Raw genomic sequence first — 16906 nt, forward strand, 5'->3', positions numbered from 1 at the left:
ATGCTCAGTTGGAGAGTGAAGTTCCTGTTCGTCTTCCTTTTGACCCCTCTGATTCCTAGAATATTTCAGAAAGGCACTTTAATTCATGTGGCCCTATCCTGACCACATCATGTCTGTTCTCAGACTTCCAGCAAAGGGCACACACCTGGCTTTCTCATAGGAAAATGTTGATAGAAGGCTGAGCATCTTGCACCCCTAACAATGCACAACTTGAGCACCTTGTTCTTGAGGAGCTAGCCCATGTGCATCTCTGCTTCACATTTTCTCCTATTCTTGACATTTGTCATCTTATCTATTTCCATGCGACTCAGACATACATTCTGTATAGGTTTTTCAGTTTTCCGTGACCTTATATTCTGAATTCTGGGCACTGTCCCACTCCTTATAGACTTCTTCCTTTACCTCAGCCCTTATAAAATGCATGTGACCATGTGCAACTATCAAGATATTAAAGTTGTGGAGCAGTTGACCATTAGTTTTCTTACTCCTCAAATATCTAATACTGGTAACAAGTGGCCTAGCTGACATTCCTAGTCTAGTAACACGAAAAATCATGGCAACCTAGTATAACTAAACCTTTTCCCCTCCATTTTCTTTCTTTTCCCGCCCCACAACTTTGTATCGGTGAAAATTTTCTATCCAAACACATTTCTTTTGGGTCAAAATATTTTGGCACACAATGAAATTCTCTGATTTTGATTGACTTTACTGGAATCAAAGTTGACTGTGTAAAAGAATTAACTAACATATTTTGTTTACTTGTGAGAGAGTCCTTTTTTAATTCTACTCCCTGCAAAAATCTAGACACCAAATCTATAATAGCTGCCTATTTGTGATTTATATATTTTTTAACTCTCTATCTTTTGAAGTGCACAACATCAGGTAGGAGGCAAATGCTCTTTTCTGTTATCCTCTGAGAGAGGATAAACACATCTGTGCAACCAGAATTAAGTCTACAGAAACAAATTGCTCCCTTTTTGCCTGTCTTGCACAAACACTGGTCAGGTGCAGCATGTGTAGTTTAGTTCAGTTTAAGTTTATTTATTATGCATGATTAATTAAAACCTTTGCATATACAGAGGTAAAATTCCACTCATTTCATACTAAAATCACTATGTACAATAAAAACATTTTTATCACAATCAATAAAATAATTAACACAATTTTGCGAAAGTTCGCTGTTGTTATAGCAACTATAGCTGAAGGTGGTTTGGTCAGGATTTCATCTAAACTTGGTCTTTCAGCAATTCGATCCGGGTTTCTTTTAGTCTCTTTGCGGTAATATCAAGAAATTTAATTAACCTACAATTTAGCTGAACCCAGGCGGGGTTAAAGCACAACATTAGTGCTTGTCTGCATGTTCTGGCTCCATGTTGTTTAAAGACGGGTTTTAGTAGGGTACTCCCGATGTCTTTTAGCTTTTTACAAATGCATATAATGTGAATTGCGTCTTCTGTACCACTACTACATAGCCGGCATTGATCGTTTTCGTCCTTTTTCTCCCAGGGAGGCAAGAATTGATTAAAAGGGCCTGCCCCCAGTCTTAGTCTGAGGAATTTTTCCTTTACAATAGTTTTCAAACCCACTTTCAAGTATGGTTGAGGTGTTAGGTTGTTGTAAGTATGTAAGACCATCCAGCCATGCGATCTTTTAGCTAGGGTATTTTTGTCCTCTAGTGCAGATAGGTGCAGCATGTGGTTATGTCCACATATTGGCTGCAGCTCAGTATATCTCCCTTCTCTTATAAAAAGGTGTAGGAAGCTTACCCTCTTTATAGTGCACCAAACTGAAGTACACTGTGCAGAGATTCCAGGCGACCTGTAGTGATTTACAGGCGTTAGAATAGTAATCCAAAACTGCTCTCTTTTGTGGTAGTGTGGGCGAGTAGTTTAGGCTTGACAGAGGATTGTGTTAAGCATTTATTGCACACACAAAGTCAGTAAGTGAGACACACTCAAGTAAGAAATCCATCATCAATGTATAAAATGAACACAGATTTTTATATGAATTTAGACACCAAGATCATCGCAATCAAGTGAGCACTTTTCGAGATAGTGATTATTCAAAGCTTAGAAAAAAACACTGTATTGTATATTTAAAGGGGTAAGCTTATTCTATGGGGGAATAACAAACTGCATTCAGTCACTAGGCAACGACTTGCAGGACTGTTCCTCTGGACTTAAGGTAAGTTTGGGGCAAGGTCCAAGGCAGCACCAACAGGTCACCTTAGTCAGCTCTGGGGCGTCCAGGTGCAGAGGTGCTTTTCGGCATCGGGCACCCTGTTTAAGTCAATGAGGAACGGTACCTGTCAGAAGAGGCTGCAAACGGGGACTGGGGGGGCCAGTCTGGTAAAACCCACGAGGGGTTCAAGTCTTGAGCGTCTTGGGCACACAGTGACACGGTCGGTCCACTTGGGGCTCTTGTGCGGTGTCCAGCGGGGTCGAACTGCTGAAGGCTCTCACAGCTCTCAGTTCATGTAGAAAGAGGATGCAGGCGGCGACTGGGGGCCAGTTTGGCTAAACACAAGGGTGAGCTCAGCTCCTGAGGGTCTCAGGACAACATTGGCACCGGGGGTGCTTTGAGGCATCCGGTTGCGATCAGTCAGAGGGGGAAACAGGGCAGCAGGGCTACTCTCAGTGCTGGCCTGGTGGATCCTGACGTTCCTTGACGGTAGGTCTTGATTTATGCTAGTGGAGTCCGGACTGGACCACGAACAAGCCTTGGATGCTGCAACTGCTCCTGTATCCAGGGTATTGGTGCTGGGCCGCTCCTGGCGTCTCCAAACATGGCAAGGAGACAAATCTGACTTCCTGGAGCACAAAGACCTTTCTACTGTTCAAGCAGCTCCTTCGGGGATCCAGATGACTAGCAACACAGTGGACCGGCAGATGTTTTGCAGTGCCTGCAGATGCAGGGGAGCAGCTCTTCTACTCCAAGGGAGATATTTCCCAGTTGTTGAGGTGCTGGGCAGTCCTCCAACGATTTTGGGGAAAGTGTCCAGCGTTTGGTGAAGTCATTCCCAGCGATGGTCAAAGTTCAAGCTGCCTGGCAGGGTTTTGTGCCAATCTTTGGTGCAGGTCTTCAGTTCTCTCTCTCTCTTCGGTCGTTCTTCTTTGGTTCCCAGTAGTCGAAGCTGTTTATCTGGTTTCAGACCACCTACACCCCCTAGATGATCACTTCCTGTTGGGAGTGGGCATCACCCTGTCCCAGAGTTTCTAATTCCACCACACACAAGATGGTGGAATTCTCGCTTTCATGTTCAATTCAGACTGCCCACTTTAGGGGTTTGACTAGCCCAGAGGTATAACATTCCTCCTTGCATAGCTAATTTTCTGCCTGTTCTGGTGCCAAATGGGCTTCAGGGAAGGGGGTGGCATCTCCCAGGTATGGGGGGAAGCAAGGCTCTCCTATCAAAGGCGGTGAGCTCTTTGAAGTTCCCTGCCTTGACATGCTAATTTACTAGCCATCCTGCTGGAGGAGGTGTAAACACCTACTGCCAGAGCAGGCATTGTTTCTGACCTTTGAGAGTGCGGCTTTCACCTCCTAGGGGTTCAGAAACTGGTCTGTGGTGGTGGCAGTCTGGACAGGACCAGTCAGCCAGCACACTTGAGTAGTAGGGTTAACGGGATACCTCTAAGGTACCCTCATGGTTCATGTATTATTAAAGCCATCACTGGAATCATTGTGGGTTTATTAATACGAGGTGTTAGATCCCAAACACCATAGGTGTCAGTGAAGCCGTAATGTAGCTGGAAAGTCAATTTGACCAGTACCCAGTACATACCTTAAGATGGCTTCCGTGTTCACTTGTAATATCTTATAATGGAACTAGATATTGCAGGGGCATATATGCTCATGAAGATACATCCTCACATGTGCTATGATGCACCCTGCCTTAGGGCTCCAAGGTCTGCTGTAGGATTGACTTCCATATAGCGCATGCAGAGTCTGTGTGAAATTTGTGTGTGGGTCTCTTAGGGTGGCATCACATATGCTGCACCTTTTGGGGATCCTCTTTAGTACCCATGCCATTTACTAGGGACTTACAGGGGTGCTAAAGACCTTAGCCAATTGTGAAACACTCTGACATCACTTTGTTTTAAAAAGGACCACTGGCACTGAGATCTGGTTAACAGGCCTCAGTGCACTGTCAGAATCGGCAATCAGCATCTAGTAGCTAAAAAGGGGGCGGGGGAGGGGACTGCAACAAAAACCCAGTTTCCTACAGAAGGGCATAACTCACTTAGTATAACCTGCAGCCATTTGCCAGTGTAGCTTGAGGTGTGATCTTTCATCAGGCACATTGTGCAAGGCTCATAGCCATTTTGGCAAAACTACAGCTTTTGGGCACCAGGGAGTCTGGACCACCTCATGAATCCACACACTGTTTCTACTCATGAAATCTCAAATTGGAGACAAATACATATACTGCTTCTGAGTCAAGAAGGACCCAAAGACTTTGTGCCTGATAAAGTTGTTTTGAACAGGTCAGAATATTTTTAAGAAATTCAAGTCACGTTTGGTATAAATTATTTGTTGAAGCGGTCATATTGGTTGGTTATTAAGATCTGGATGCAATTCATTCCAAAGCTGAGCGCTCAGTGTGATTTGTGATTGAATCTGACCTGAGTGTGAAGTTTGACTTTGTGTGTTTAGTTTGGAAAGGATCTGATCCTTTTTCCATGACTGTAAGAAAGTAGCCCTTTTTGCCATGATCACCCCACTTTGTGCCTGGTAACTGATGTTATTTCGGCTGGAAGTGCACTGGTCTCCTGCAAAAAAGGTCTCCAGTGCCAGAGCTCTTTCCTAAAACTGTACAATTGTTTCCCCAATTGGCAAAACCTTTAGCGCCCTCTGTAAGTCCCTAGTAAATGGTGCCCCTGGTCCCTAGGACCTGAGGTACTAAAGAAGGTCGCTAAGAGCAGCAGCCCGAATTGTGCCACCCTAAGGGACCCCTCACCAAGCACATGCAAGGCTGCTATTGTAGGCTCCGTGTTTTGGTGCAGACAAAAGTGAAAACACGACATCACACATCCCTGTGTGTCATGTCCCCTAGCACTACAAGTAATATTTGTAAGTCACCCCTACAGCAGGCCTGACAGTCCGGAGGCAAGATGCTGAATTTTAAATGTGAGGGCATATCTGTGTGAGCAAATACACCCCTGTGCTGGTCAGTTACTGCCAGTACAAGTGACCAGGGAAGCAATTTTAAAACATGTCGTGGACACTGGTGTTAAATACGGATGTTTGGTATCAAACATCTCTTATTGATGAACCCACACTGATTCCATAGATGGATTCCTCAATACATGCACCCTGAGGGCAACTTAGAGGCACCCCCATAAAACCTTCCAGCCTCTAGTGTGCTTCTTGACTGGTTTCTGCCAGCCTGCATCCCGAGACACTGTTCTGACCTCCTAGGGTGAGAGCCTCTGATTTCAGGAGGCCCAGAAAGAAAGCCTGTCCAGGATAAGGATGTAACACCCTCTCCCACAGGATGACCTGCTGGTAAGTCTTCCTAGGCCAGCAAGCTTCAAACAACTGCCGCCTTTGAAATGCAAATCTGACTCCCCCCTCATAGAGGGGAAGCTGATCCCCTTGTCCAGAGCCCCTTTGGCACCCGGACAGGCTGGAAAATTAGCTAGTCAGGTAGGTATGCCACCCATAGGCTAGTACCACCCTTAAGATGGGCTAAACTGAGGTGGACGCAATTTTTTTATTAGTAGCCATCTTTGTGATGGCATACTTAGGAATTTTGGGACAGGGTTATGCCCCCTTCCAATAGGAAGTGGTCATATAGGGGGCGTATTGGCCCCTAGGGTCAGTATCCTATTGGCTACTGCCCTATACACTCCTAAATTGAGTATTTAGGGGAGCCCTAGGCAGATCTTGAAAACCTATGAACAAGAAGAACACTGACAGCCGCGAAAGCAGAAAACTGAAGAGATCGACTGACTTGGCCCCAGTCCTGCTGGGCTGTCTGCTATTCCTCATCGAAAATGCACCAAAGATGACTCGTCTTGCAGCTATTGTGCCTCCACAACCTGGGAGGACTGCCTGCCTGCTTTTAATAAAGAACCAAGACCTCCTGTGGAACAGTAGAACTGTTCCCTTCATCCTGCAGAAACTGCAAAGAAAGGACGCTGAGGACTTCGGAACTCCCAAAACCCAACACTTGAAGCCACCACTGCACCCGACGCTCTAAGCATGATTTAAAGTGGGCCAATAGTGCCATCAAGGTCCCCCAGCCTTCCAGAGCCAGAGTCCGTCGTGGTTTCACCCCTCGTAGACTCCCTGACGTCACCTGCAGTAGGCTCCCCTCAATGCCTGCAGCCTCTTTTTACCATGACCTTTCTCAATAGAATAACATTGACCACCCACCCCTGTTTTGCACTTCTGCACTCGGCCGCCCTAGTGCTGCTGGTGGAGTTCTGCTGCTGCTGCCTTGGACCTTGCCCACCACTCATCTAAACACCTTTGAGATGGTTCCCGTAAGTCGTTGTAATATATCTAAATGCAGCGTTGCCTTTTCTTCCCATAGGATAACATTGCATCCTCCAGAAATTTCGACGTTTTGAACTTAAAATAATTCATATTTATAAATGTACTCACCTGAACAATTTTCTTCTGATGCCTAAACATATATAAAGATAAATTTTTATAAATTAGTGTGGATCCTCTTTTTGAGTCGCGTGTCTCATTTATTGACCGTTGTGTGTATTTTCAGATGTCTTGCACTCATCTGCGTTAAGCCTAAGACTGCTCGACCACACTAGCTCTGGGACACTCCCGCGCCGCACGGCCACCAGCTGCTGCGTGTGCCTTCCTTCCTCTGTGCCTCGCTGCCCGACTGCCGCCTCGTGACCACGCCCCCTCCTTCGAGCGGCGTGGTCCGTGATCGGCGCTCCTCTCCCTGTGCCCCTGGTCCTTTTGCTGTGCGTATTTGTTTTCTCTGTGCTTAATTGTAATTTTGTGCTGATACTGTTTTGATTGCTGTTTCCCCCGCTGAATTGCCTGTCTCTCCCTGCCTGTCACCACCCTCCGTCTCCCTCCCCGCTCCCCGCCTCCACCGCCGACCCCGCCCCTTCTTTCCTTCTGTTCCCTCCCCGCTCCCGCCTCCCAGCTGCTCCGCCCACCCGCGCACTTGGCCATATATGGCGACCGTGCGACGCAGGTGAGTGTGTCCTAGCTCTGGGACACTCCCGCGCCGCACGGCCACCAGCTGCTGCGTGTGCCTTCCTTCCTCTGTGCCTCGCTGCCCGACTGCCGCCTCGTGACCACGCCCCCTCCTTCGAGCGGCGTGGTCCGTGATCGGCGCTCCTCTCCCTGTGCCCCTGGTCCTTTTGCTGTGCGTATTTGTTTTCTCTGTGCTTAATTGTAATTTTGTGCTGATACTGTTTTGATTGCTGTTTCCCCCGCTGAATTGCCTGTCTCTCCCTGCCTGTCACCACCCTCCGTCTCCCTCCCTGCTCCCCGCTTCCCGCCTCCACCGCCGACCCCGCCCCTTCTTTCCTTCTGTTCCCTCCCCGCTCCCGCCTCCCAGCTGCTCCGCGCACTTCGCCATATATGGCGACCGTGCGAACGCGCAGCGGTCACGCGCAGCGGGTGCGCCGATTGTGCGCCGAAGGCGCGCCAAAGGCAAGCCCGTCTACGCCCGTCCGCGCCCAGTGCCAGGACCCCTGGCCCTCGAGGACCCCGATCGACCCGCCGGACGTACACCGCCGCCACCCTCATCGCACTCAACACCGGCAGGACCCAGGGATGCTACCGAGCCACTCCGAAGCACACCCACGGACCCTTCAGCTGCCTCGCCTGCAAGTTCACCTGCATCCGGACCTGCCCGGCACCAGCACCTGCCAAGCCGAACACCAGCAGCAACCACCTCAAGTGTATCCTGCTCAACACCCGCTCCGTCCACAGACACGCCATCGAACTCTGGAACCTCCTAGACGCCACAGCCCCTGACGTTGCCTTCATCACGGAGACCTGGATGAACGCCTCCTCAGCACCCGACATCGCCATCGCCATCCCAGAAGGCTACAAGATCACCCGGAGGGACCGCAACGCCAACCAGGTGGGAGGAGGCATCGCCATCATCCACAAGAACACCATCCGCATCACGACCAGCACTGACAACACCCCACCCTCCGCCGAACACCTGCATTTCCAGATTCACACCGACCCGAAGACCACCCTCAGAGGCACCTTGATCTACCGACCTCCGGGACCACGCACTCAATTCAGCGAGGACATCGCCGACTTCGTCAGCCCGCACGCCCTCCCCTCCGCTGACTACATCCTCCTAGGGGACTTCAACTTCCACCTGGAGAACAACAACGACTGCAATACCAGCACCCTGCTCGACAACCTCGCCAACCTTGGACTCAAGCAGCTGGTATCCACACCCACCCACCTCGCCGGACACACACTCGACGCCATCTTCTCATCCAGCAAAGACATCACCTTCAGCCACGCCACAGAACTCCACTGGACGGACCACAGATGCATCCACTTCACCTTCAGTAGAACGACGATCCACCACCACCAGCAACAGGTTGCCCGAAGAAGCTGGAACAAGATCACAGCCGACCAGCTCGCCGCTTCCCTGAGCCAGCACCCTCCGGACAGCTCAGCGAACCCCAGCCAGGCCGCCGACAACCTCTCGAAGTGGATCAGCAAATGCGCAGACGAACTCGCCCCTCTGAGGATCCCGCCCAGCAGACCCGGCAATAAGAGAGCCCCATGGTTCACCGACGAACTCAAGAGCTCCAAGAAGAACTGCCGAGCCCTCGAGAAAGCCTGGAGAAAGGAACCCACGCCGGACAACAGGACCACCCTCAAGCTCGCCACCCGGAAACACCACCAATTGATCCGCACCGCCAAGAAAACTACATTCAAGGACCGGCTGGACAACAACGCACACAACTGCAAGGAACTCTTCAACATCGTGAAAGAGCTCTCCAACCCCAACGCCGGAAACAACGACATCACCCCATCGCAAGACCTCTGCAACTCCCTCGCCTCCTACTTCCACAACAAAATCGCAGACATACACAACAGCTTCAGCACTCAACCGACGCACGCCACGACCACAGCAACGCCACCCACCACCACCCTCCGCGCCTGGACCCCGGTCAACACCGAAGACACCGTCCACATGATGAACTCCGTCCACTCCGGATCTCCGACCGACCCCTGCCCTCACCACGTCTTCAACAAAGCCGACGCTGTCATCGCACCCCACCTGCGGGACATCATCAACACCTCATTCGACACCGCCACCTTCCCCGAGAGCTGGAAGCACGCCGAACTCAGCGCTCTACTCAAGAAACCTACAGCAGACCCCACCGAACTCAAGAATTACCGCCCCATCTCTCTACTCCCGTTTCCAGCCAAAGTCATCGAAAAGACCGTCAACAAACAGCTGGCCGCCTTCCTCGAGACGAACGGATCCCTCGACCCATCGCAGTCGGGATTCCGTGCCAACCACAGCACCGAGACCGCCCTCATCGCCGCCACTGACGACATCCGAGCCCTGATGGACAACGGAGAAACAGCGGCCCTCATCCTCCTAGACCTCTCCGCGGCCTTCGACACGGTCTGCCACCGCACCCTAGTGCAGCGCCTCAGCAACGTCGGAATCCAGGAGAAGGCACTGGGATGGATCGTCTCCTTCCTCGACGGAAGAACACAAAGAGTCCGCCTACCACCGTACAAGTCAGAGGCCACAGAAGTCATCTGCGGCGTCCCTCAAGGATCCTCGCTGAGCCCTACTCTCTTCAACGTCTACATGAGCCCCCTCGCGGCCATCGCACGCCAACACAACCTCAACATAATCTCCTACGCCGACGACACCCAGCTGATCCTCTCCCTGACTAACGACCCCGCCGCCGCCAGAGCCAACCTGCTCGAAGGGATGAGAGAGGTAGCCGAGTGGATGACGACGAGCCGCCTGAAACTGAACTCAGATAAGACGGAGGTCCTCATCCTGGGCTCCTCGCCCTCCGCCTGGGACGACTCCTGGTGGCCCCCCGCCCTAGGCACCGCACCCAAACCGACGGACCACGCACGCAACCTGGGTTTCATCCTGGACTCCTCCCTCTCCATGACCAGGCAAGTCAACGCCGTCTCCTCGTCGTGCTTCAACATCCTGCGCATGCTTCGGAAGATCTTCTGGTGGATCCCCGCAGAGACCAGGAAGACCGTCACCCAGGCCCTCGTCACCAGCCGACTGGACTACGGCAGCGCACTCTACGCCGGAACCACCGCCAAGATCCAGAAGAGACTCCAGCGCATCCAGAACGCCTCAGCCAGACTCATCCTCGACATCCCACGACACAGCCACATCTCCGGACACCTAAGAGACCTGCACTGGCTCCCGGTCAACAAGAGAATCACCTTCCGCCTCCTTACCCACGCACACAAAGCTCTCCACGATCAAGGCCCGAGCTACCTCAACAACCGCATCAACTTCTACGCTCCCAAACGCCACCTCCGTTCTGCCAGCCACGCCCTCGCCGCCGTCCCACGCATCCGCAGAGCCACTACAGGAGGAAGGTCCTTCTCCTACCTGGCCGCCAAGACCTGGAACTCCCTCCCGGCCGACCTGCGCCTGACCCAAGACCACCCCTCCTTCAGGAAGAAGCTCAAGACCTGGCTGTTCGAGCAGTAGCGGCAAACCCCCCCCCCCCCCCCCCCCCAGCGCCTTGAGACCCTACGGGTAGGTAGTGCGCTCTATAAATGTCTTGATTGATTGATTGATTGACTACCCCCTAACAGATCACTTTGGGATTGCCATTGTAAGCCCCTGTCCACTCATAAGAGAACTCCTGGACTCTACATGATTTATCAGATTTTTGATACACCAAGAGCCAGCTTCCTACAATGACTTTCCCATGTTTGTAAAATGCACATGGTTTCTAAAAGGCTAGACGTCACGAGGGAAACTCTAATACAACTTTTGACTTAATGAATTCAAAATGTTGTAAGTCTCCTCTGCCCTTGCCAGAGTGATGCGTGCTTCATCAGTCATAACAGGCTCTTCTGCAATTTGTTCTGTTGTCACTAATTTTAAATGTATGATTTGGGAAAGACCAAATCATGGTACCCTGTGGTGTAATATTTTTTTTATCCCTATTGGAACTCTTTTTTTTGTCTTTGAGCAAGCACGTAGCCATAAACTGGCAGTTACTATTCTGCACTGCCTAAGATGCAAAAGGTCACCATATTCTTTCTCTGCACGAGCTGACAATGGATGGTGGTGAAAGGGCCCCTTCACCACCACGTTTTCCAGTGCCCCCGATCTTTGAGGGCGATCTTTACCACTTGGGTCCTTATTCGAATCAGCCTCTTTGCATTCTCCAATGAACCCTGCAACTTGCACAGCTGTCTACCTTACTGATGACATTTGGAATTGCATTTTGTGCGTGTGCAAAAGCATGATCCAACCAAGATAGAAAGAGGCAATAAAGATTCAATGCACTTGAATTTTCTCAGTATTTGATAGGCAGAATGATAAATATACCTGTACAAATGTACCCTGCTTGCTTTCAAATCACTCCAAACCTGACACCTCTCCAGAGATGCCCATACTTTTCCCTTCTGTGCCACCGATTCTGCCCTCAAACCTAACAGTATTTGACCACCACAAGGACACTTGTACCACTTCCACGTTGTGTTTTTTCCTCCTTATGTCCTTCCATAGGAGAACTCTTCTTCTTTACCTTAGGATTTAGTCCCGCCAACCCAGTTTTAAAGCAACTGTCAAGAGGCGTTCCTTCCTACGTAAAGATGCCTTATAGCTTTTCAGCTCACGGATGTGTTGACGATCTTGAAGTGCCTTGTCTTTATTTTTGGCATTTTTATGTTAGTATTTATTAAGGAGCTGTTTTACCAGTTTTCTGTGCAAATGTTGGTTTTATTGTTTTACATTATCAACTAGTTTCTAAAGTATACAAGTAATACACTTTGTGCAGGATACTAAATAAACTGCTGTTCATTGGAGTAGTCTGTTGACTACAAAATGATGAAAACTGTGTTAAGTTCATCTTTCCTGGTGTGAAGAAAAATAATGATTTTTTTTATATCTTTCTCTACAGTCGTCAACTCCACAAACTCCCAAGAATATTCACCGGACACAACATGAGACCTTTTTCAAAACCCCAGGAAGCCTTGGAAACCCAATCACTTGGCGAAGAAGTGAAGGATCACTGAGAACCAGCAGCTCTGCTCAGAGGAGGCTGCAGATTTCAAGTGGTGGCACTGAGTGAGAGAGTGAGTTGACCATCCCAAGAGGTGTCACTGGAGCTCACAAGGTTACTTCTACTAAATGATCAGTCTGTCAAGAATGGAACTCCACACACCTGAATACCACGCTGTGCACATTACCCAGCCGTCGTGCTTCAATGACTCCATCCTCTGTGTATCTTCCAACCGCTGAAAGTGCGCTTTGTTAATAGTAAAATTATTACATTTTTCCAAAAGTTGAACGGTGCACCTATAAAAGTATCAAATGCTTTCTTTTTATTAAAAAAAAACATTTTAGTACTGTGAGTCTAACTGAATTGGCGATTCGGGTACCATAATTTTGAAAGTGACGGAGCTCTTAACCAAATGTAGCTTTTTTGGTCAACTTCATGTGGAATCCTTTGTAATTCTGCCCATGTGGGTCATGTTGTGCATCCGTGCACCAACTTCCCATACCAGGACCTGTACTCTTTCCTCAGCTAATGTTTGACATCAAATCCTGTTCTGGTGCCTTGTCTATTTATACTTGAAATCATTCTGGACTGTTTGCTCAGTCCTTTGGCAAAACATTGATACAGTGCAGCACTGTTTTAGTGCACGGTGTAGTGCATCTGCAGTATCTGTGAAGAAAAGCTGCAGTTTTGTTACTAGAGTTTACAGCCTGGAAGCGGATGTGTTTTTCAGGTTATTGCTCCACTTGAATGTACTCACTTTTAATGTTTGCCCTGCACTTACTTCCCAAAGTCTACAGTCCTCTGATGATTGTGTGTGGGAAAAGGAACTGTTAGACCTAAATAACTGTGAAATATAAGTTTGTGAATACCAGTGTTGATGAGTGAAATGCATTAGAGCCTACCCAATTGTTCTAATTACAAAATGTCTTGTATTTAATGAAGGTCTCATGCAGACCTAAAGCAGCACATCAAAATGTCTTGTATATACAAGTAAATAACATTTGTACCAGGTTTAAAATATACTATTTAGCTACCAAGTAGCTGCCAAACAAAACATAATGCCTTCTCGCTTTTTCCGGGGATGTTATTTGTGAAATTCCTGCTATAGGCTCTGTCTGTACGTTAATTTGGCAATCTATGTACACTTATCACTGATAGGTGAAGTGGAGAGTCATTCATGTCTCTATGTTTTGTGGTTTACAGTTGCCAAAATTAGTGCGGAATGTACGGTTTAGTTATTATTAGTGCAGATAACACAAAATGCCAATGTGCCTGAATTATTACTGGTCTTGAGCTTTGAGAACAGTCACCGTCTACTGTCGTCACAGGTCATTGAGTGTATCACTAGCATACATGAATGCTGGCAGGAGCTGCAAAACAATTGCAGGAAGCAAGGATGTGTGACGTACACTGGTAGCACATATCTCAGTAAAAGGAAAGCATGGTCATTGGGCCGTCCCATGCCAACTCCTGCCCTCTGTTCTTGTAAATGCTCATTCTAGATAGTACATCGTGCATCAGTAAACATGTTTTGTGCACTTGCAAAACTTCATTAAATCAGTAGAATAAGTAATATTTTTTGCACGTACAGGTCCCACGATCTACAATTAAAAAAATGGATCCACCAGTAGCAGACACAGATATTTCTGGCTCCTGCTACTGTGCTGGTTGATGCCTGAGTTTTACAGTTCACTAATAACATATCCATTAAAGCCGTTATTGCTGAAAGAAAATTCTTGGATTTTTTTTACGGCCCACGTGAAAGCATTGATCTTTCACCTGTGGCTGTGTACTCTGTAAGAGCACATTTCATGTCTGGGATTAATCATTAACTTTAAGCAAGAATAGTAAGATTGGTTTTTGCATTGGATGAAAAAAAATCTGAAGAATAAGCTGGGCATTTAAGAACCCCCATTTCAGGAACTTTGATGGCTTCGTCCATCAACATAAAGCTCGCAGTAGGAATATTTGGAAACAAATTTGAGCTGCAATGTGTGATTTATGTTCACCAGCTGTTACAGTATACATTTTTGCGTTTCTGTAGAATAAGAAATGTGATATTTTGTACTGTAACACCATGGTTTCCTTCTATGTATGAAAGGTTTTCCTACAGTTACTTCTGCAGTATTTTTGTGCAAACACAGATTGGTTCATTATTGATGTGGGTGCTATTTTACAGATTACGTGAGCCAATATCTACCTCTGCTAACCCCCAGCACGGAGGTTTCAGGGGTCACTCTGTTTATAAGAGAAAGCAGACCTTGATATTATCAGTCTACTTCAAGTTAGTAGAGCAACTATAGCAGACTATGGACCAGATGTACGACCATTCACTTTGCGAGTCGCAAATTGCGGCTCGCAATTTGCGACTCACAAAAGTGATGGTACAACAGTGTCTCAGACACTATTTGCGATTCCCAATAGGGTTGCAAATTGCTTGCCTCCTTAATATTCATGAGGCAAGCGCTTGCGACCCCATTGGGAATGGCTAGCACTCTCAGGGATAGGGGCCTGCTGGGGTCAGCAGACCTCCATGTCTTTGACTGCTTTTCATATAAAGCAAATTTTTAAAAAGTTTTTTTTATCGTAGCCCAATTTCCTTAAAAGAAAACGGGATGCATTTAAAAAAGAAAAATGAAACTTTTCAGTTTCATTTTTTAAGGGCAGGCAGTTGTCCCTGGGACCACTGCCTGCTCTTAAAATTTTTTTTTACACACACCGTCAAAGGGGAATGGGTCCCCTGGGGACCCCTTCTTGTTTGCGAGTGGTTTACCACCTACTTAAAAGAAGGTGGTAAACTGTAAGTGATTTGAGACCGCAAATGCAGTTGCAAAACAATGGTGCATGCCATTTTGACTCGCTATTAGGAAGGGACTCCCTTGGCACACCCCTTCCTAATAGCGAGTCGCAAATTCTATTTTGCAAGTCAGTGACTCACAAAATAGCATATGTACATACTACCACTGTGTTTTTGCGGCCGCAAAAAACGGTTGTACATCTGGCCCTACAGCCCTTATTTCAGGTGGCCTCTTAATTCTAATGCAGAGGGTACAAGCAACAAAGGATCCCTAAGAATTAAGAGATGTGCAGGAACACTGGTTCTCTTTACTTCCAAACATAGATTTCGGCTGCTCACAACAACCACTATCCACATGTGAAAGTCTAAGGGAAAAAAGTTAATTACTAAACAAATCTTATTTGGCATTACCACAGCGAAATCAATAATTCCCCTTTTCTTAGTGGACCTTCAGGGTCCAACTCGTGGGTCGGATTGGCCCAGTTAACAATTGTGCTTAGAATGGCAAACCACAAAGAAGTAAACTACTCTAGTTGCTAAATCTTTGCTGGCTAACTCTGTACCTTAATTAAAAACCTAGCATCTCACATTAATAAAAGGTGAGCCACGAATGGTGTTATAAAAACTCCCTCGAGCTTCCTTGTTCGGATTTGAGTCAAGTGATAAAGCTCATTAAATCCTTGCAGCCCACAGAATGAGCTAACACTTGGTGAAGACTGCCTTCAATTTGTAAGGCATAATTGAAACTCTTATAAAGGCGCACAGTTGCCTAGAGTATTCAAGAAAAGAACTGTCCGGGTAAACTGTTGCTTTAAAAAATTATATTTTTAGTAGTGAACTAGTTAATTTAATCAAGTTTATAGTTTTTTCTGTCATCCATATTTCAATATTTTTATAAGAGCAAGGTTTTGGGAGAATGCAGCAGAAAAACACAGTGAATGCTTGCACTACAAATTCCACAATTAAGGTAATTTAATTTCCCTGTGTTTGTGACTTTTGCAGGGGAAGTTGACTTATATAAATTGTAAATAAATTGAAGATGTAGCAATCTAAAATGTTGACGAATGTGATTGCCAATGATAATACAAGGATAACACAAGCTTTTATTTTGCACTGAAAAGTGCCCAGTTATGTACTATGTTGTGCAGGGTTTGTAAAACCTAGTGTTCTGGTACAAGTATTTTTATTTTTTTTGGTCTGGGTAAGGGTGTATTGCATATATACTTGAATCTACTTATCACGTTTACATTTCTAAATGTCATCTTAACAGATGGTGCTATTCTGTATTTAAAAGCTGTATTTTGTGATATAAAGCTGCTTAATTTTGTATCATTGCACTGCTAGTTTTATATAGATATTAATTTTATTGCTGCTTGTAAGTATATACTGTTTAGGTATAACTACCTTTTTTTACTTAGCTATGTTTTTATAGCTATTTACATGTAACTTAATTACAAGCACACTCTTTGTTTTTCCTTATGGACATTGGAAACTACAAAATAGGAATAAAGATAAAACATACAAATTAACAAGTGTGTTCTCTTTCTTTTATTTAAATTGTACTATTCATTGGAAAGCAGGATATTCTGATGCACACATCTAAATGCAGATTCCCTGCCTTAGAATATTCCCAAGGTGCTAGACTGGATCTGGGAGAATTTTGTAGTAGCGCTTCTGTGTGCTCTTAGGTGGCATTGTTTAGCTTTGCGTTGGCTCCAAATCACCCTGACAGTGCAACCACATATAAGCACCACCTGCGTGTGACATTAGTGACTTACTTCCCCACCTCCTAACATGAATCCAGAGTTAAGTATCCACATTGGTCATTCTTCAAATGACCCTTCAGACTTTTTTGACATTGTGCTACAGAAGGATGTTACCCACAAAAACAACCGGATTCAAGCCGCGC

At 46.9% G+C, this 16906-nt stretch overlaps 1 protein-coding gene across 1 annotated transcript in view; it reads left to right on the forward strand.

Moving 5' to 3' along the window:
• E2F7 (E2F transcription factor 7) overlaps positions 1–16507 on the forward strand; it is a 66496-nt gene extending 49989 nt beyond the window's left edge. The window contains exon 13 of the mRNA XM_085653007.1: positions 12099–16507. Within this exon, the coding sequence (XP_085509133.1) occupies positions 12099–12269 (171 nt within the window). The 3' untranslated portion in view covers positions 12270–16507. The remainder of the gene's footprint in view (positions 1–12098) is intronic.
• The last annotated feature ends 399 nt before the right edge of the window (positions 16508–16906 follow it).

This window comes from Triturus cristatus, chromosome 4_1 (genome assembly GCF_964204655.1).
Source record: "Triturus cristatus chromosome 4_1, aTriCri1.1, whole genome shotgun sequence".
NCBI lineage: Eukaryota > Metazoa > Chordata > Amphibia > Caudata > Salamandridae > Triturus > Triturus cristatus.